Source organism: Ostrea edulis, chromosome 10 (assembly GCF_947568905.1).
Source record: "Ostrea edulis chromosome 10, xbOstEdul1.1, whole genome shotgun sequence".
NCBI lineage: Eukaryota > Metazoa > Mollusca > Bivalvia > Ostreida > Ostreidae > Ostrea > Ostrea edulis.
In genome coordinates, this window is record NC_079173.1 from 31,055,327 (window position 1) to 31,076,352 (window position 21,026).

General features: G+C 37.0%; 1 protein-coding gene and 2 long non-coding RNA genes across 4 annotated transcripts in view; 2 read left to right on the plus strand and 1 right to left on the minus strand.

The window, feature by feature from the left end:
* Positions 1 to 287: 287 nt before the first annotated feature.
* Positions 288 to 1,824, minus strand: LOC130050751 (uncharacterized). The gene is made up of 2 exons (XR_008799006.1): positions 1,744 to 1,824; positions 288 to 1,425 (listed from the first exon to the last, which is right to left on the minus strand). It is a non-coding gene; the product is annotated as an uncharacterized LOC130050751 (long non-coding RNA).
* Positions 1,825 to 13,594: 11,770 nt separating this feature from the next.
* LOC125666442 (uncharacterized) lies at positions 13,595 to 14,514 on the plus strand. Its single transcript, XR_008799004.1, has 2 exons — positions 13,595 to 13,971; positions 14,091 to 14,514. It is a non-coding gene; the product is annotated as an uncharacterized LOC125666442 (long non-coding RNA).
* A 1,430-nt stretch (positions 14,515 to 15,944) lies between these two features.
* Positions 15,945 to 21,026, plus strand: part of LOC125665778 (mediator of RNA polymerase II transcription subunit 1-like) — a 45,295-nt gene continuing 40,213 nt past the window's right edge. Inside the window, exons 1-2 of one of the 2 annotated variants that reach the window (XM_048898636.2) lie at positions 15,968 to 16,071; positions 16,173 to 16,262. In XM_048898636.2, the coding sequence (XP_048754593.2) occupies positions 16,205 to 16,262 (58 nt within the window). In that variant the 5' untranslated portion in view covers positions 15,968 to 16,071; positions 16,173 to 16,204. Of the gene's footprint in view, positions 16,263 to 21,026 lie in introns of both variants that reach the window. The other variant, XM_048898635.2, reaches the window with a different exon arrangement.

The following is a 21,026-nucleotide window of genomic DNA, read 5'->3' on the forward strand; positions in this document are numbered from 1 at the left end:
TTGATGTGAAAGAGAGGAAGTATACGGTCATTTTAACAGTTTGTATGACTTGATGTTGAGGGAACAGTTACTCAAGTATCCCGAGAAAAATTTACAGGAAAGGGTACATGAGCACAAGACAAAGAATGCGAAGGAAGTGATAGATTTAGTGGAGTCCTATCAAGTTGCTCACAAAGTGGCAATAGTTGCAGATGGTCGGAAAGGTGTAAATGATCATTACTCTGCAGGGCAGTAAAAGGTAAACAAGGTTATGTAAATACTCAGGGCAAAACAAAACAAAATTTACATTCAGAAAAGAATTTTTTTAAACAGACCTGCAAGATATATCAAAAGAGACTGTCCATTGCAGAAACGGAATATCGAGACACTTCTCAGACCAAGAAAGGAGGTACAGTGAATTTGTGTTTTCAGAACAAGGATTTGTCGAATCTGTAGGAAGAGGCAAAATAGAGGAGTACGCAAGTGGGCGTTTGTAAAACTTCCAGGTGCGCGTCCTGGTGTTTAACATGACACACTGTCAGTTCCAGGTTTGGATATATACAAAGGGATCGTTGAGGGTAAGAATGCAACAGTTCTTAACTTCTTAGAGATACTGGATGTTCAACAATTTTTGTCCACAGTAGTTTCGTCACTGATAAACAGGACAGATAGAGATCGAAAGATAATTCTTGCGGATGGAACTGAGAAGAAATGTCCAGAAGGGTGCGTAAATGTGGAAACATCCTTTGTGAAACTCTCCAATAGCAGATGTCATTCTTGGTAACGTCATCCGCAAGGTTGAGAAACTTGATAGGGCGGAGAAGATGGATGACTGTGTGGCAGTTCAGACGATATCTCAAGTTCATCAGGAAGTTGAGGTTAATCAAAACAGAAGAAGGTTAGTTCTGAACCTGAATTTAAGATTAGGAACACAGAAACTTTGGTCAAATTGGAGGAAGTAGACAGTGCTGTCTGAACTACTAATTATGTAAAGTTGACCGAATATTCCAAAACACAGAATGCCCTCTGGTGGTTCCATAATAGTGTAACGGTCAGCCGGGTTCGATCGCCAGTGGCCAGTTAGCTCAGTTGGTAGAGCATCTGACTAGAGAATTCAGGGGATCCAGGTTCGAATCGCGGTCTGATCCGTTGCATTTTCTCCCTTTCTGTTACATTTGGTGCCGTGACCAGCCCCTGGAACAGGTGAAAATGCCTGCCAGGGGATAAAGATCCTGGATTGATGTCTTCAGGTGCGAAGACATTTAAGAAGGAAGGAGTGTAACGGTCAGCCGGGTTCGATCGCCGGTGGCCAGATAGCTCAGTTGGTAGAGCACACGACTAGAGATTCCAGGGGGCCCGGGTTCGAATCCCGGTCTGGTCCGTTGTATTTTTCCCCTTCCTGTTACAATCTAATGAGCGAGTGTGTAATGAGTATCAGGTAAATAGCTGAAAGTAACAAAATGATACAGATATGATATAGTGATACAGAATTGTAATATATGTATATATGACAAAAACGAGTTTCCGTATACAAACAAAATAAATGCTGACTTCATAAGAATGTAAATATGTTGAATACCGATAGAAAAATAGAGTTACAATAATCCTTTCAAATGAATATATATATAGATAGATAGATAGATAGATAGATAGATAGATAGACAAATGAAGTAATGAGAACACCATCATACAAAATCGTCGCTCATAGAAACTTTAGGAAATATAATTAAACATTTTCTGTCTATAAAACCAAAATATATTTACATAATAACAGGCCTTAATTAACCCCAAGAAGTAAGGAAAATATTTTGAACCAGTAGTGCACAATGACAACCAAACAAGCGCTCTGCACGAGAATACAGGGGCAGATAACTATACTTCCGATAAAGAACTTTAACAACGTTAAATTACGGAATGTAGGCAAAGAGAGATAACTCTAAAATAAAATAAAAAACAGGCTGCACACAAATCCTGGTCTGGCTAGAGTAAGGCAGTTGGTTACTAAGATGGTAAGGGACAACCTGTCATACTTTACTGTGAAGAACCATATTTTAACCTAAGGTGGGTAATGATATTTGTCAGATTGTTCTCCCGCAGGAGAATAGAAACCCAAATAGCTCACGACAGCCCTATGTCGGGACACCTAGAGATGAAAAAAACTAGGAGCGTGTTGCTATAGATTTTGTTGGTCCTCGACTGCTAACTGACTCTAAGAACAGGTATATTTTAATGTGTGTATGTAGTCTGGAAGCAGACCGGAAGCAGTAGCACAAAAAAAAACCAAGAGGCAGAGGCAGTGACTGATGCACTGATGGGTATATTTGCAGGGGTATGGGTTTCGGGAGAAATTCTATATGATCAGGGTAGTAACTTCATGTCGGAGTTGATACAGGAGTTATGCAAGCTCCTACAGGTCAGTAACTTAGAGAGTTCACCATATCATCCTCAGACAAATGGTCTGGTTGAAAGTTTAATGGCACTTTGAAGAAAATGCTCAAAGCTTACGCTGTGAAAGAACCAACAAAATGGGACAACCATATGTTCTCTTTGCATATTTGGAAGTTCCAAATGAGACAGTCCCGTGGGGATCCAGGTTAAAATAGGTCCCTAGTGCCCTTTGCTTGTCGTAAGATGCGACTAAATGGGGCGTTCCTTCGGATGAGACCGCAAACACCGAGGCCCTGTGTCACAGCAGGTTTGGCACGATAAAAATCCCTCCCTGCTCAAAGGCCGTAACTGCCGAGCACAGACCTAAATTTTGCAACCCTTCATCGGCAATGGTGACGTCTCCATATGAGTTTAAAATTCTCTAGAGGGACGTTAAACAATATACACCCAATCCAAATGAGACAACTGGGTTTTCACCATTTCAGCTTCTTTATAGAAGACAGGTACGTCGCCATTTGCAATCTTGAAAGAACAGTAGGAGGAACCAGAAGAAAGTCGGGTATCAGTTTTAGTTATCTGTTGGAGACTAGAGAAAGTTTGAATGAGTGTGCATAATTTGCTTGAAATGGTGAGAAAGTTGAAAGAGGAAGACAGAAGATGTACTATTATTGGAAAGCGCATAAAAGGAATTTTGAGGTAGGTGAAAAAGTGTTTGTACTTTTGCCTTCAAACACATCCAGACTTCTTGCTCAATGGAAGAGTCCATTCGAGATTACTAACAGGGTAGGCAATGTTGATTAAGGATATAAAGAAACAAAGAAACTGTGTTTTATGTAAACATGTTAAAATGATGGTACGATCGCACGAACCTGGTGGCAGGGGGAGAGAAGTCGGAGGAAATTCTCACAGCAGTTCAGATTTTGGGAAGTTTGTCACAAAATAACCCCCCCCCCCCAGAATTCATTGCCAAGGCAACAGCACCACTTGAATAAAAAGGTGGGTTTAATCAGATGGTTTTGAGTCAAAGTCTTGAAGGTGTTAAAATATATGTTATCTGATTATTCGGATATTTTCAGTAACATCCCGAATAAAAGAGAATAATTCTTTCTCTACATACGTAAAATTGCGGACGGATGTACCGGTACGTAAGAAACCCTACCCAGCACCTTACGCACTACGGGACAAAATGCAAAAGGAAATCGATTCTATGATGAAAGAATCATCGAACAATTGACTAGCCCATGTTTCACCCGTGGTAATGGTGAAGAAAGAGGATCTTCACTCAGGTTATGTTGTGGATATCGTTGAATAGCATCACAGTATTTGACCCCAGACCTATGCCCCGCATTGATGATCTTTTGAAAGAAGTAAGTACAGCAAAATTGACTTAACAAAAGGATCCCATTAGATGAAGACGCGAAACAGAATAGTGAGTTTGTGACGCATATGGGACATTATCAATTTATAGTAATGTCCTTTGGTTTGGTAAATTCGCCGTCAACATTTGTTCGACTTATGCATTTGTTCCGGAAGGTTTGCATGATTTTGTTCAATATTTTATAGATGATATTGAAATCTACAGTGACACTTGGGAGAAGCATCTTGAATATATGAGTGTTGTTTTCCAGGGAATTAGGGAAGCGAATCTTTCAGCCAAACCTTTGAAGTGCAGTTTTGGATTTGATCAGGTCGAGTTTGGGAACGGTATGGTTACTCCAAAACGGAGTAAAGTTCAGGTCATCAAAGATTTTCATATTTCCACTTCTAAGAAACAAGTCCCAGTCATTTCTTGGCACTGTCAGATTTTACAGGAAGGAAATTTATTCCTAACTAAAAAGAATAGTTCGTCTCGTATAGTTTGGCTTCCTATTTATTCATCAGAATGCATTTGAAAGTTTTAAGGAGGCGGTGACAAGCAAATTAGTTCTACGGAGTCCAGAATTCAACAAGTTGTTCTACTTACATACCGAAATTCACTGTCCCCTGGATATACAAGAAGTGGGGTCAGGTGCCTAGGAGGAGTAAGCATCCCCTGTCGACCGGTCACAACCGCCGTGAACCCTGTATTTTAATATTTGCACAAGCTTATTTGTCATTGTTGGAGATGAAAATGGATACTTAAGTTCAATTAAAAAGTTCAGGTAATGCTGACAATGACTTGTTGCCTTGGGGATTCACTGAATTCCTCCATAGTTGTTGTGACCTTTGGTTGTGCCGAGTTTGGGTGTTTCATTTTACATCAGTTTTACTTGCCTTCTCATATCTGACAATGTACATTATAATATCACTGATGGCAATAGCACTGCATCTACAAAAATAAAGTTTGATCGGACAGCCACACAATGATGACTGTACAACACCTTTATTCTCAGACATGTCAGATTCAAGGCTTATCTTTAAAATAAATAAAAACTAGTTCTGATTCTAATGGGGACCGTTACAGGTGTTCCCCAAACATCACCATTTAAAAAGTAGTTTCATTGAGCTTCTTCACAACCAATCATATTACATTCTAAGTTTTTGCAGTATATATCTATGATGTCAATGAAAGGTGAAGATAACTTCTATAAGCAATACAAAATAAAGAGTTGAGCAAACACGGACCCCTGGATATACCAGAGGTGGGATCAGGTGCCTAGAAGGAGTAAGCATGTCCACCGCCTACACCCATGAATTTCATAATGTTTGCATGGAATATAAGAAGTTATTGTGATTTTAAAGTCGTCTATTCAGAATTCAGCACACGTGTATGCAAGCACCGACTTTGATGAAAAACCAAAAACGCTATGGTCTTTTGAATTGTAAACTTTCAAAAGACCATATACGCGCATCGTCTGCACGTTAGCATTTTCTATTACATCATTCCATAGATACGTGCTGTAAATATCAACTCATTCGTTTTATTCATAAGAGAGTTGCAGACGTTTTAGTATTATCCAATCAAATCAAACGAAGCACACGCGCATGCGCGTGCAGATTGGTCATTTTGAACATATAGATAAGTTAAGGGTTTTCATATCTATAGATGATATAAATATCAAACGATTTCAATGAACAACAAAAAAGTTAGACTAATTCCGAAGTTAGCGTATCAAAAAATGCAATAATCGTGTATGCATGCACATGCAGACAAAATTACTGTTGTTCTGTACACCTACAAATAAAAGGTGTAGTTTCTGAGAACACTCGTAGACAAAAAGGTACCGGAGAAAGGTACTAAAAAAGAGAGAAGAGACAGAGTAAAAACAAAACCGTATGTTCCAAAATTTTGTTTGGGTAACATAATTGAACAATCGTGGTAGGGAATCCGTGATGTAAATGATAGAGATCGGTACTTTAAATGCACTTGTTTATTGAATACATGGCGATTCACTGCAGGTACTAGTATCGTTTTTCACCCCATCCACCCCACCCCATTCGTGCCTAGAAACACAAAGCAAGTTTTATGCATAAACCATTCTTATTTTCAAGTATGCCTATATTTTCAGTTGAAATGAATGTCCCTCATCGACGCTTGTACACCGGGGGTTATTCCACTTCTTCTTCCCGTCTACATGTAAGTGCCGGAAACAACTGAAGTATTTTCGCACTTTGCGCAGTGTAAAAGTGCCAACAACATATTTACAGTAATGAGTAGTTAAGTTACAGTGGTGATTAAAACTAGATAAAGGAAACCTGCTGCTTAGTACGTGTAGGTGGACCGGGACAGTTGAATCTTGAAGCTGTCCAGGCTGACTGCTACCACCAGGGGACCGGGCAGGCTGTTCCACAATCTGATGGCTTGCGGGAAGTACAAGTTACGGTACACTGATGTTCTTGAATGTGAGACCTGGAACTTAATGGAGTGGCCACGAGTACACTGTATAGTGATGTCAGCTGTAGATAAGGAGCAGGTGGTACGTCAACCAGGTCATACACTATCCGGTACATCATGACCGCTCGGGCGTTGTTTCGTCTGGCTTCCAGCGGTCTCCAGTTTAGCTGGTGCTTCATCACCGTAACACTGCTGGTTCGTCGGAAATCGCCTGTAGCGAAATGTGCTGCTCGGCATTGGACTGCCTCAATCGGGTTGATGCTTCCTTTCTTGGCTGGGCTCCAAATAGCTGATGCATATTCCAAAGATTGTCTCACAAGTGTGGAATAGCATTGGGGCTTGATGTTTGTTGAGCATCCGCTGATGTTTCTGCCAAGGAAGGACAAGGTGTTGTGTGCCTTTTTAGTTACCTTGTTGATGTGGTCGTCCCAGCTGAGGGTTTTATGGATATTCAGCCCCAGGTACTTGGCGGAGTCAACGTTGTTCAGTACCTGTCCGTGGGTGGTATACTTGGACTACATAGTGGATTGTAATTCGTCAAACACGAAGCGAAGAACTCTCTGACTCCACTGCTACTTCAATTTTCAGGTTTATTTGGTAAACCTTCCACATAATAGATTGATAACACTATCCAGAGTCCAGTCGATGTACCCGGAAGTAAAGAATATCGCGATATCCCGTCAATCACATAACGAGACTTACTTGATTTACCTGTGTTACTAGTGCATCTATTATTAGTAACAAAGCATGTTCTACCTGATATTCTACCACCTCGCCACCAGTCAATCATTAATTCTGTACAGTCTTACTCAGGAGAAACATGTTCCAAATTGTATTATTTGATTTGATTGAATATTGTTTAACGTCCCTATCGAGAATATTTCACATTCATTTATGGAGACGTCACCATTGCCGGTGAAGGGCTGCAAAATTTAGGCCTATGCTCGGCGCTTATGGCTTTTGAGCAGGGAGGGATCTTTATCGTGCCACACCTGCTGTGACACGGGACCTCGGTTTTTGCGGTCTCATCCAACTTGTATTACAAAGGAACAATAGCCATGAAAGTCAAACATACTTTACAAAGCCTAGGACTGTATGTGTTCAGAGGAAAACGTGGTGGTATTAGAAAACAGATTCATACAGGTCAAGATAACTGAGACAAACAATGAAAAATGCGTCAACCACGTAAATCAATTTAACTTGATATCAGTAGTAAATTCATCACCATGGAATTTCCCTGTAATATTGAACACTCGATCCATCCATTTGAAAATCGACGAACTTCAGTGCACGCGTGTGTGTATGTGTAAACAAAATAGTGTTGATGTTGCTGTTACAACAGAAACATGGCTGAAATCAAATATTCATATAGAGTCAGTATCACTGAATGGATACTATCTACCACAGTTCAAATCCCGTACGAATTGAAAAGGGGAAGGAGTGGCTATTTACATCAAGGACAAGATCCCATTCAAATATTGGGGCAAATGAAGTGAGGATAATTTGGAGACTAAATGGATCACCATTTAACCTCAGCGCCTCCCACGACAGGTCTGTGATCACTATTGGAGGAATCTAACACCCTCCAGATGCAACAGATGGGTCCGTGATATCTCACATCCTGGTTACTTTGGCGAGGATCCTTCAGAAACATTCAGAAGCAGGCATAATTCTGACAGTCGATCTGAACCAGCTGAAACATCACGCCCTCATCAGCAGTCTAAATCTTAACCAGGTAGCGAAAATACCAACAAGGGTGAGAAAGATTCCAACCAACTTGAAAATGTATTATAAGAATCTGTTTGCGATAGGAGCTCTCGGAACATCGGATTGCACTTCCATGTGAATTTGAAGCACGCAAACCAAGTGTTGTTCACGGAACAGACATGCTACTGTGAGCCAAAGATGGAAATTGCGAAAGCACTAAAGGATGTCAAGTTGAAAGTTCTATATTCCTTAACAACACGTGAGCAACAATAGGAATTCTTCAATTCAGTCATCAGTGAAATCATGGACAGACGTGTACTCCTCAAAACCAAGATCATACAAACCATGGTTGACTCAAGGCACTGGTATCTAAACGCCAATCAGCCCATTTCAGAAGTCACACCTTTGCAGAAAATCAGTAGACGAAATATACAGATCAGACAAGAAACAGTGGTGGAAAACGGTAAAGTCAATGTTAGAACTAGGTACGAAAAACTTCATTTTACAGAATTTAGCTTACAACTGGCTTAAAGGAAACATCACAAAGCTTGTAGACGAAATACACAATGCGTTTGCATCAGTGTCTAGGGATCTGAAACCAATCCCAGTAAATTCATCATTACACGAAATGAAGTGGAAGAACGGCTTACCAACATTAAAATATCCAAAACCATAGGCCCCGATTCCACTCCAAACTGGATTTTGAAAGAACCATCGAGCACCATCGCAAAGCCAATGTGCGCTATAATCAACAGCTCCATGAGAAAACGTTTCACTCCAGCAATCTGGAAGAGGGCAGATGTGGCCCCTATATCTAAAGTAAATACTGTAACCAGTCCTACAAAAGAACTCCGACCAATATCTCTTACACCTATACTCACAAAATTACTGGAAAAACTCCTGTGCAACATCTAAGAACAACATTCCCTAACATCGATCCCAAACAATCTAATGTTCTGAGTGGAAGCTCGTCCACCCAACTGTCTAGTTGCCAAATAAATTATTACTTTTTAAAACGGAGGTTACATTTTAAAAATATCAACCGGTGACTGCGGTAGGATTTTAAAAAGCATGATTGAATATCACTTTCTCTCACACACGTGCACAAATTGTTGCTTGTAATAACTTTCAACTCACATTGGAATTTGCCGAAGAAAAGGTTATTTTTGCTCGCATGGTTACGGGTATGGAGATCCGTAGTGGCAATTGAAAAAAAAACCCAACTAAGTATGTACACTGCTGGTGAATCTGTTTGAATTAATGCACTCATCAATTTAATTAATGAGAGCAATAATTGATTGAATGCGTGCATTAATTCAATTATTGCTCTCTTCAATTCAATTGATGAGAGCATCAATTTAGTAGAAATATTGCTCGCAATAATTAATTTAGAGCTCGGTATAAATATTTTTTTTTAAATAATAATTTATTATGTATGAAACATAAATGGATTAGGCAGCAGGCTTGCAGCCTATATAAGCCTTCTCCAAAAAGGAATTAATAATTTAAATTAAATTAAAATTAAAATAATAAATAATTTGATGATCTCTTTAATTCAATTGAAGATATCTTTAAATCATTTACAATGCTTTTGTATAAGGAATTAATGGGCACATCAATTCTTTTAAAGAGAGCAACAATTCAATTAAAGGTATCATTAATTCAATTGTGGATATGTGGAATTGAAGATATCTTTAATTATATAATTGCTCTCTCTCTAAAAGAATTATTGCCCTCTTCAAATGAATTAAAGATATCATTAATTCAATTGAAGAGAGCAATAATTGAATTAATGCGCGCATTAAATTATTGCTCTCTTCAATTGAATTGTAGCGTGCATCAATTCAATTGTTGATATCATTAATTCATTTAAAGAGATCATTAATTCAATTAAAGTGCGCATCAATTCGGCTGAAGAATTAATGCTATCATCAATTCAATTAATGCTCGCAATAATTCAGAATTGAAGATATCATTAATTATTTGAATAGATCTTTAATTCAATTGTTGCGCCCATCAAATGAATTGATGACATCTTCAAATAATTGAAGATATCTTCAATTATTTGAGTTTATGTTAATTTGGCGCTCCATAGCTTTCATGTAAATGTAAACTTCTGTGGCCCAATGGTTCTTGAGAAGAAGATTTAAAAAAAGAATTCCCTATAATAATAATAATAGCACCCTTTTCATACACTATGTACGCTCAAAGGTGCTTTACAATGCATATATACCTTACAACAGAATGTTATACACATAATACACAGAAAATAAATAAGCAATGATATAAAAGGCGTTATCACATGTAAACAGTCCGTAGCTGTACCTATCCTGATTGTACATATAAAACATGAAAACACAAGATACCATAAATATGCTAATAAGAATAAACATCAGTTTCAGGGCGTAATAAAATAATGATAATAATAATGAAATACACACACGCACACACAGCATATAATGTCTCAGTTATAATACATTAAAACATATATAGATTTTTTTAATATATATATCTTTTTATAAAACATCACAAAATGGTACTCGAAAACAAAAACACACAGTCAAAACAGATAAGATAATCTTAATGCACTGAAACAGCAAACACGAATGACTGAAATGATAGAAACTAGTCCTGGAAAACTTGATTTTAAAAAAAGTGTTTTCATTGTCTTCTTGAACGCACACAGTGTTCTACAGTCCCTTACATGTTCTGGAAGGGCATTCCACAGTTTTGGAGCTATTGTTCTGAAACACCGATCCCCGTACTTAACGGTTCGACTTTTAGGAACAACTAGAGTGACCGATTGTTTTATAGACCTAAGATTTCGGGTAGGCTTATATACCTCTAGTAATCGTTTGATATATATTTGTATGTAAAACTTTGATTCCTATTGTAGTCCGACCCTATCCCTGGGGCATGATTTTAACAAACTTGAATCTGTACTATGACAGGAAGCTTTCATGTGAATGTAAACTTTTCTGGCCCTGTGGTTCTTGAGAAGATTTTAAAAGATTTTTCCAAGATTGATCACTGTTCGTTATCTTCACCTTTCATTTATACATGATTTGAACAATCTTGAATTTGCACATTGTCAGGAAACGTACATGTAAATTTCAACTTTTCTGGTCCAGTGGTTTTTGAGAATATTTCTAAATGACCCAATCCTATTTTTGCATTTTCGTAATTATCTCCCCTTTGAAGGGAACATTACCCTTTATTTGAACAAACTTGAATCCCCTTCACCCATGGATGATGTGTACCAAGTTTGACTGAAATTGGTGTAGTTGTTCTGGAGAAGAAGATGAAAATGTGAAAAGTTAACAGAGACAGACGACGGTGAGCCGGTGATCAGAATAGCTCACTTGAGCAAACTATCAGACCCGCCCTACATAACGGACGGTATTTTTCAACTACCCAAGTATGCACCAATGAACACTTAATGGTATATCAACTAATGCAATCCCCAAAATCTGATTAAAATTTCAGCTTTACAAAGGAATATTGCTTGATGGCACACCTAGAATGAGTGTTTCTTGTAAACCGCCATAGCCTCGGACGCAATCTGTTCATCGTATACTTGGATACGGGATCAATGATTGCCGAACATATATGGGTTGCTGAGACCGAGGTTGCGTTCAAGATCATAGATATCTAGGTCTATTGAACGCGCTGTATGAACTAAGGCTTGTTATCTCTATGTAGGGCTAACCACAGGCTCTCGACGTTTTAAATATCTATAATAATAAAAAAAAAAAAAAAAGTGTCTTCCTGTACACATAATATTCACGCTTACAGGAAGACAATTTTATTATTGTAGATATTTAAAACGTCGATTGTCTGTGGGGCTAGCCTACATGTTCGTTCAATTTCATAGCCACGTAGCCGTTACGATTTTTAACGCAGTCCTGGGCCATAAGTAGATGGAAACAGACTCCCGGAAGTAGCTTCACATTTCGTTTGTTTGAAAATATTACAACGTGTCATGATTGATTTTAAGTAATATAGTAAGAGATAACGAAGAAAATGTGTTTCTCAAATTAATTCTTGATAATGAATTGACAAATTTGTCACTTGCGCAGTGCGCCTCTTTCGCTTTTTTCCGAACTGGTGACTTTCGAGGAAGACAATAATTCATGACCTGACATTTTCTGCTTCCACTCTGGTTTAATGAGCTTATATAGAGACCCTGAAGCGCACTAGTGGAACGGTGAACGAACATTGAACGGTTTGGGAAACGAACGGTATTGTTTGGGGAACGAACGCTGAACGATTTGAACGGAACGGTTTTCAGCGAGAATGGAGAGGTTCTCATCGAGAACGGAACGCTTTGAAATAGGTAACGAACGGCTCTCGTCGAGAACGGAACGCTTTCGGGGCCAATTGATGGGAACGAACTGTTTGGCCTCAATTCCAAACTCTGCATATCTGACACTCTCAGTACTTTTTATTCATACATAGACATTGCGGAAAAGAGAGAAATTTCTTGCATAAATAAAAGTTGAATTTCTCTCTTTTCCACAAAGTTATGAATATTTTAAAATGGAGGGAAGGATGACGTAAATTAATATTTATACGTGCTTTAAATTCCACACGGGAATATTTTTTTTTATATGCATGTATCTAATATATATAATCAATAGAAAACCACGTTTTTATTTAAAAATCCCATTAGATCATTTTAGGTCCGATTTCAGTAACACTGTCACCCTTAACTACAAAATGGTATGAATTTTTTTTTTTGACAACTTAATTTTGATGGTTTAAAAAAGAAGAAGAAAAATTCAGTTTGGTCACGTGTTTCTTGTAAAAAAAAAAAAAGAAGAAAGATTCATAACTATACAAATGTACATCACACAGTATATACACGCGTTAAACCGTTTGGTTTTTTAAATCATATTTTACAATTCTAAATAGATCAATACATGTATTTGCAATTTAACAATGAATGATAATTAAAAAATTATTTTTCAGAAATCTAGAGGATCCATTACGTATTGGAGGTGCAGCGTAAGAAGTAAATCATTATGGTGTAAGGCGACTGTTACTCAACGGGGAGAATTCTTCAAACCTGGACCTAATCCACATCAGCATGCAGCGAACCCAGGTTTGATGAAGAAGGCTAAGATACACGCAGAAGTACTCAAAGCTGCAGCAGCTGCCCCTTACCAATCAGCAGGAGACATCGTTGACCAGAAGATGCACGACATCCTTACTTCAACTGACTTCAATCTGCCCAAGCCATCCCTTCTCATCAGAGCAGCCAATCGATCGAGTGCGACAGAAGATGCGACCCTCAGAACCAAGCGACCTCAACTTTGATATCGACCATGACTACTTGGACGATGGCGACGTTTTGCATGTTGATTCAGCCAGACACATTGTGTTTGCCAGTCGAACCCAACTCAACATCCTCGAAACGGCACGCACATGGTACGTTGACGGCACCTTTAAAGTTATCCGCCACCCATTCGTGCAGCTGTTTTCCATTCACGTCTTCCTACAAAAGGATGGCTTCTTGAAACAAGTCCCTCTTCTCTTCGTTCTGATGTCTAGGCGTCAAAAGACATGATGTAGTACGTATATATGGCACTCGAGACACATTTATCAAATGTAATTCATTTCTTATTTTGAACTTTAAAAAAAAAAAAAAAATGTCTTTTTATTTTAGGTATCCCAGCATGTGAAGACACTCGTTCCTGATGCTCGTGTCCAGTCCTTCACTCTAGATTTTGAGGCTGCGATCTGACGTTCCATACAAGAGACTTTTCCAGAGGCAGACGTAAAGGGTTGTTCTTTTCACTGGAGTCAAGCAGTGATGAGAAAAGTTGCCAACCCCGGACTTCGTGCAACTTACCATCAGCGCAAGACAATCCACCATTTCATCCGGAAGCTACTTTGACTGCCTTATCTCCCACCAACTCACATCATTCAAGCCTTCGACAATCTCAGCGCAGCTGCCAACACCCAACCACTCAGGAAGCTTATGATATATTTGTCCAAAACCTGGATGCACAGCAGTATTTGAAACATCAGGCAGTGGTCCGTCTTCAGACAACCAGTGCGAACCAACAATGACACCGAAGGTATTAATTTGCTTTCAAAATTTCATGAAAACGTATTTACATTGTACATGTATGATAATTTTTACTATGCAACTAATACATAATTAAAAAAAAAAAAAAAAACGTTCATTTTATTTCAGGTTGGCATCGACCTTTCGTTGGAAAAGCTGGAGGGAACCAAATTCACTTTTATCGCTTGGTCCCAGCATTAAAGAAACAAGGCTCCAGAGTCCGTCACCATTACGATGAGACTGGTAGAGGAGCAACAACTTTGTCGCTACCAACGAGAGACCTACCACCGTGCCCAAGGACGACTCAACACTTTGTGGGATGACTATGAAGCCAAGAAAATAAAAACATCGGCATTTCTATCAACTGCCGCAGATTTTTTCGCCAGGCCTATTCCTGTCGACGACGAAATATTATGATATTTGCTTATTATAGTGAACATTTTTAAAGTGATAAAGTAGTTCACGGCTGTTTCCTTAATTGCATGTCACTTTGTTTTGTAGAATTGAATGAATCTATGTGCTTTAATATAGTATTATATAAGAACCTATAAAATCTTCTGTTTTTGATAAATCTATATTTGTAAGATTGCTGGCTTTACTCCATTATAACACAACACGTCAACAGAATGGTGCATACATGTACTTACATTCGATTTGAGTACAACTCTGAGGAAGCTCTAAGCATATTCGAAAAATCTTGAGCATGTACTCCATTTAAGTGTGAGAATAATTTTATAACCTTCAAGGCAGACTTAAATGTTCAAGAGAAAAGTGAATCTTGGGAATAATTAACACTTGAAATGTACGTTACACATAATCACTCATATTGCGTTAGTTTCTTTATCAATTACGTATATACGAAATTATGCTGCCAGAATATTGAAAACATCAATGGAAACAAAGAATTGGAGCACATATTTCATGTGGCTAGAAAACTACTCCTTAAACAGAGACACCATTTTTTGTCATAGTCTTTTGTAATCATTCAAAATATTGCACGGTATTTGTTTTTTATGTAGCTTTCTCTGTGTATGAAAACCTTGATATTATTTCAGAATAATGATTATTATCATTAATAATCATTATTCATCATCCAAACCGGCCCCAACCCCCGATTGTGCCTATGGGGAAATAAAAATCGGCATGAAAATTACATCATTAATATTATTGTGAATAAGAAGACAGTAATATATTTAGCCTATGGGCCGGATCAACTGGGGACTTCAGGACGTTCCGTCTTTAAGGTTGATCGATCCTCATGTGATGTCATAGGTTTTTGCAAAAATCTTAATAAATTAAACTTTGCGCATGATAGAAATATATCTTTCTGAGGAATTTTATTCACTAGATATAATAAAAAATCTGGTAAACTATTAATACTGAAAAAGTATATATTTTTCATAGATAATCAATTATTTATAATTAAAATAATTTTGTCAAGGGCCATAACTCCTATGCTGGAATTTCCTCTACTTGATGTCTATTATACATTGGTTTACCTAGTATCCGCAATTAATCTATACATATTTATGAATTATCAGTTTTTTAAAACTGTTGATATTTAAATTTTGTCATTTCAACAAGTTTTTATCTATTTTTATTATTCTGTTTAACGAAAATATGTGATTTTCTGATGTTGATGTATACTTCTGTTTTTGTATGTCTGACATCTTTAAAAAGGTGGCAACATATATATTTTCTTTGGTTATTGATTATATTAAACTATATTGAGTGGAAATCAATACAGTTTTTCCACTTTTAACCATTAATATTGATAAGTCACATGGGGATGGAGCCACCTTAAGTCTAGGAGACGGATTAGTTTTGGGTCCGGAACGACCTGTTACCATATGTCTCCATAAGAGTGAAAAATTCTCGAGTGGGACGTTAAACAATATACAACCAACCCTCAACCATTCAGCCGAGAGTCGAACATATTCGTTTTGTGTATAACAGTATTGATTCGTAAATATGAAAAATGACGTCACGAAAATTTTCATCCAACCCACAAGCGTTTGATTGACCCCGAAAAGACCTAAATAATTTTCTACGAAGCGAATGTAGTGCACCGAATTGAGCCATGGATACTGCATTTCCATGAAGCTAGAAGGTGCAATTTTTACGTTTAGTTCGAGCAATGGATAGATATTTTCCCATTTAATCTAAAAACTGAAATGTAGCTGCAATTTTAAATGCATTTTTCGCATCCAGAGGCCGCCTAATCGAGGCTTGAAAAATCAAAGATGGCAGCCAGTTCACGAATTTCCCTAAATTACATGGAAAACGGAGATATTTCTTCAGGTAGGAATGTTAAGGAAGGGTTGGTAACATAGGTGACAATCAAAGAAGCCCTGTTAATTTGATTTGCTTCTTGTTTCTTTTCGCAAATTTGTCTGATCGGGCTATGGAAGGGGTGAACCTGTTTGTTTACGTCTGGATGTGCTATTTCTCAAAAAGGGTCAACAGCATCTGTAACCGATAGTTTTTTCTATACTCTCAAACTGTATCAGTACAGTACATTATATGTGTCTACATCATCCTGCCAGAAACAAGACATTGAAGAAATTTGTAGATATCAAGCAGTCTTCCTGTTTTGGAAACTAACCAGTATTGATCGTTTGAGAACCTTGACATCCTTGAGTTTTATGCTGATGACATGTACATTCAGTGTGGCGTTTTTTGTCCATGAAAGTCTTAGCATTAGAGATATTGTTTGAAAATAGTTTAGCATGAGATATTGACAATTATTGATAATACCAACTGAATATCGGATCAGCTTGACATTTAAATGAAACTTATCAGGAAGAAGGAGGAGGGGTGTGTTTTGATTTTGTTAATCCCCCCTTCCCAACATCTTTTTGATAAGGTAGACTCCAATTGTTAATGTTTGTAAAAATAATATTTATTGATAGTAAGTGTAATTTTTTTAACAGTATAATATTTTAAAAATTTACATAAATGATTTTGGTATAAAACTACATGGATTGGAGACTGAATTGTGAAGTGGATGATAATGAATTTAGGAAACAGACAAAAATAAGCTGTCAAATCATTTTTATGAAAGAACTGAACACATTACTAAATGATGGTGTTTTCTTCTTGTCAGTAGTTTCACACAATCAGCAGGTTGGGGACACATCCCCTATAGCAAGCTATTCTTGCAAAAAACACGATTATCCCTCTTTACCGAGAGTAAATATATCCCGCACAACCAAGAAAAACAAAACACCTGAAGAGTACATCTCTTTGTGTTTCACATGAAAAAAAAGAAAAAGTGCTAAAATGTGATATTTCTGCAAATGTATAAATCAAAACAAAAACACTCACAATGTCCATTAGATTTCAGCCTCCTTCCCTCTTACACAACAACGTTGATTAAAATTTCTTGACTGTGTCGTCAGTTTTATAGAGACAATTCATGTCATGTAGAGTATGTGTCGCACTTATTCAACATTGCACAGAATTTGTCATTATTTTCAATAAAAAAAAAACTGTTTATGGTAATGTTTACTTTCTCGCTAAAGAGGGATAATCACGTTTAGAGAGAAGATTAAAAATTGTAAAACAAGAATACTGTTAATGCAAATTGTAAAACTAGAATGCTGTTAATTACAAATTTGAATTCCAGTTTGTAGTTAACAGTCCAGGGTTTGCAAAAAAGTCAAAAATAACTGGTTAAAACTGGTCAATACTGGTTAATACTGGTCAATTGAAGATTATTTGGTCATTATAGTCTGTATTATTTATTTTAAATGTTTAAGTGACCATTATGGTAAATACTGTAATTCATAACATACACTATCAGTTTATAATGTACTTATAAGTCATAATATTAAATAATGTACAAAATGACTCTTTTGAATTGGGGAAGATGTAAAAGTTTCTGTTCAAATTCCTTAGTTTAACAAGAGAACTACCTATATAAGTATTGTTTCATCAATCTTCATTTTAACTGTTGAATAAACATTTGAGGGTGTGTGTTGGTGATGTTTTCATAACAATAACAGGCAGACTGGTCATCTCTGGTCCCAGCCTATGCTTATTAACACCTGTCAACTCTGCTTCCTGTGCTCAGGTAATGTCCAGCTACCTTTTATTCTTATCTGTCCAGGTACATGTATTAAGAGGTCTGTTCCCAATTGTCAAGCTATGCTATAGAACTGTGACCCTCTGGTAGGTACTGAAGATATTTCGGTCAGTTTCAGCAAACCAAATATATTTAACTTATGAAATTACATTTGATTATCTAATGAAAAATATTAATCAACAATTGATCCATATAATTAAAAGACTTAATTTATCTTTATCTTTGCAATAAATGTACAAAAATAGGAAAGTGGACAGTTTAAATCACAATTGACCAGTATTGACCACTTGGGGAATATTGACCGGGACGGTTAAAACCACTGGTTAAAACCGGGGGTGGTTTTGACCACCCAACCCTGGTTAACACACATCTTACACTGCAGATAATTGAAAGTTTTGACTTAAGTCTAACATTTGAATATATGATCCTGAGATCACAGAATATTTTATATTCATGTACACAAAAAATGTCCATGGATAGTCTTAACCATGCTCCAAGTCGCTCTTTATATTAGTGTTGAATAATCGGTAAAATTTCATAATTGATAACTGGTCATAATTGGAAGAACTGTATCGATCAATGATCGATGTAATCGGTACATGTATTTACATGTAGTTTATAAGTGTTTATTATTTTTGGGGTTATTTCTTTTTAGTTTTATGCCAGGATATGTGCAACACGCACACATCTAGATATTAGCCTATTAGGCCTAACAAGGAAATTGAAATTTGTTTTCTCTAGGCACAAATCAAGATTGGCTTTACTTTAAAAAAAAAAATCCAGACGTCTGACTTAGGTTTCCCTGGGTTGGGATATACGTGTAAGACTCCAAAGTGTGATGGTCTTCGCCAATCCCCAATGGTGTGGCATGCCAAAGTACGATGGTCCTCACTCATGCGCCAAAGTGCGATGGTGTGACACGCCGAAATCCATTGGTTTGTAAACAACACAGTGTTTTGGTACAGACTGAACCAACCATGTGTTATTTCACCAAAATATCAGTGCAAAATCCATGCACAAAAAATAAGAATAAGAACTAATTTCATTACCATCTAGTTGTCGTGTTATTAAAAACAAAATTTTCCAACGCGAATTCGTATAAGAATGTTTTGTATTATAGCATACTACCAGGAATTTAATACGTGTACGTCAAAGTAATAAATGATCATGAATTAAATAATGTTTGGGCGAAGAAGGTGTAGTTTCACAACAAATGTACTTTGCCGTTCTCCCTATCCTCAACAGTAGCTGCAAATCTCTAGCTCTTGGAAAATATTGGGACAGATGAGAGAGCTACAGATCCACACCTTATAAAAACTATTGATTAACAGCGCACAGAAAAGCTGAGAACATATATCCCCACAAATATATTTGGTTACATATTTTGAATGAAATCATACTAGTTGGTATATAAAAAAATTGTTTAAGGTTTGAATTTTAAATTAAATTCACAGCTTTCATTAGTCTGGTCCCCATCCTCCCACTCTGGTTTTACACTTCACTTTAATGGTGGAGATGGGAACTAGACTATAAGCTTTTATACCATACCAAGGTTACTTTTTAACACCTTCAAGAGCTTCTTTTACATGTTGAGAAATTATACATTTTCCATTTTATGTTAATTATTTGTGTTTAGGCCAAAAAAAAATATATGTTGGTTTCCTTTTCCCGACTGACTCTAAAAATTTGTGCCAACCTTAACACATTTTTTTCCATTCTCACAGATTTTGCGAATGCCATCACTAAAACTAAAGTATGTTTATTGACTTATTATCGATAAGTTATTTATTATGCACTAACAGATTCTAAAACACAGAAACAGTTTTTGTTTACCATAAATTTTTTTTTTATTTGATTACTAGACAATCACTGTTTTATGCATAGTAGAATACTAAATCATTAAGAAATAATTCAACCTATAAAAAAAAAAACCAACCAATGAAACAATACCTGCCTACCGACCCTTAAAAATTTTGAGGTGAAAGGGGAAACCAACATATATTTTTTTTTTTTGGTCTTATGATAAATGAAGACTGAATACATACCTCAGATTGGATATGTTATTAATAGATTAGAAAATCAATGGGGTTCGGTATGACTGGCTTGACTAAACATGGCTACGTCAACAAAATCAGGATTTCGGGTCGCATGGGGCTGTTATAAATATCTATGATTTAAAAAAATCATTTTCCTGTAAACATACTATTCACAAGGTATATCATGCCGCCTTCTCGGTTTTCTTTTTGCAATTTTCGCGGAAAAGTTCGATATAATACAATAATTAGACCCCTACCGTTTAGAAGCAACTTTGTCAATATCATACCTCTAGCATTGTGATGGTGAACTGGAAATAATTTCCACTTATCAGCTATAATCAACTGTCAAACAAGGTCTAAATGCGTAAAATCGGTGAAGGGGGGATGGAAGTTGATATAATTATTCAAATGAGAATCCTCTGACGCTTTTGCAGGGAAAAAAAGGGGGGTGGTACTGAATGCAGGGTAGTGTGCAGCCCTGTAAACAATAAAATTCGAGCACAATTGGGTGATTTTGGGACAGACTGACACGGGAAGTTGAATAAATTTTCACCTATTGTGACAATACTGTAAATGTCCGTGTGAATGTTTGGGAGTATGCCCACTTGTACCCCCTGGGGTAGGATGGGTCCACAATGGGGTATCAAAGTCTTACATACAAATATATACGGAAAATCTTTTAAAAAATTTCTTCTCAAGAACCACTGGGCTAGAAAATTTAACATTTTCATAAAAGCTTTCGGAGATAGTGCAGATTTCAAGTTTTTTTTAAAATCTTGGCCCTAGGGGTAGGGTGGGGCCACAATAGGGGATTAAAGTTTTACATGCAAATATATATATAGGGAAAATGGAAGAGGAGACATCAGATTTAGTGTGCCAAAACAATTCTTCCTAGCTAGTTTACAGGTATATTGTGTGTATTTACAGGTATCTTGCTTGTAT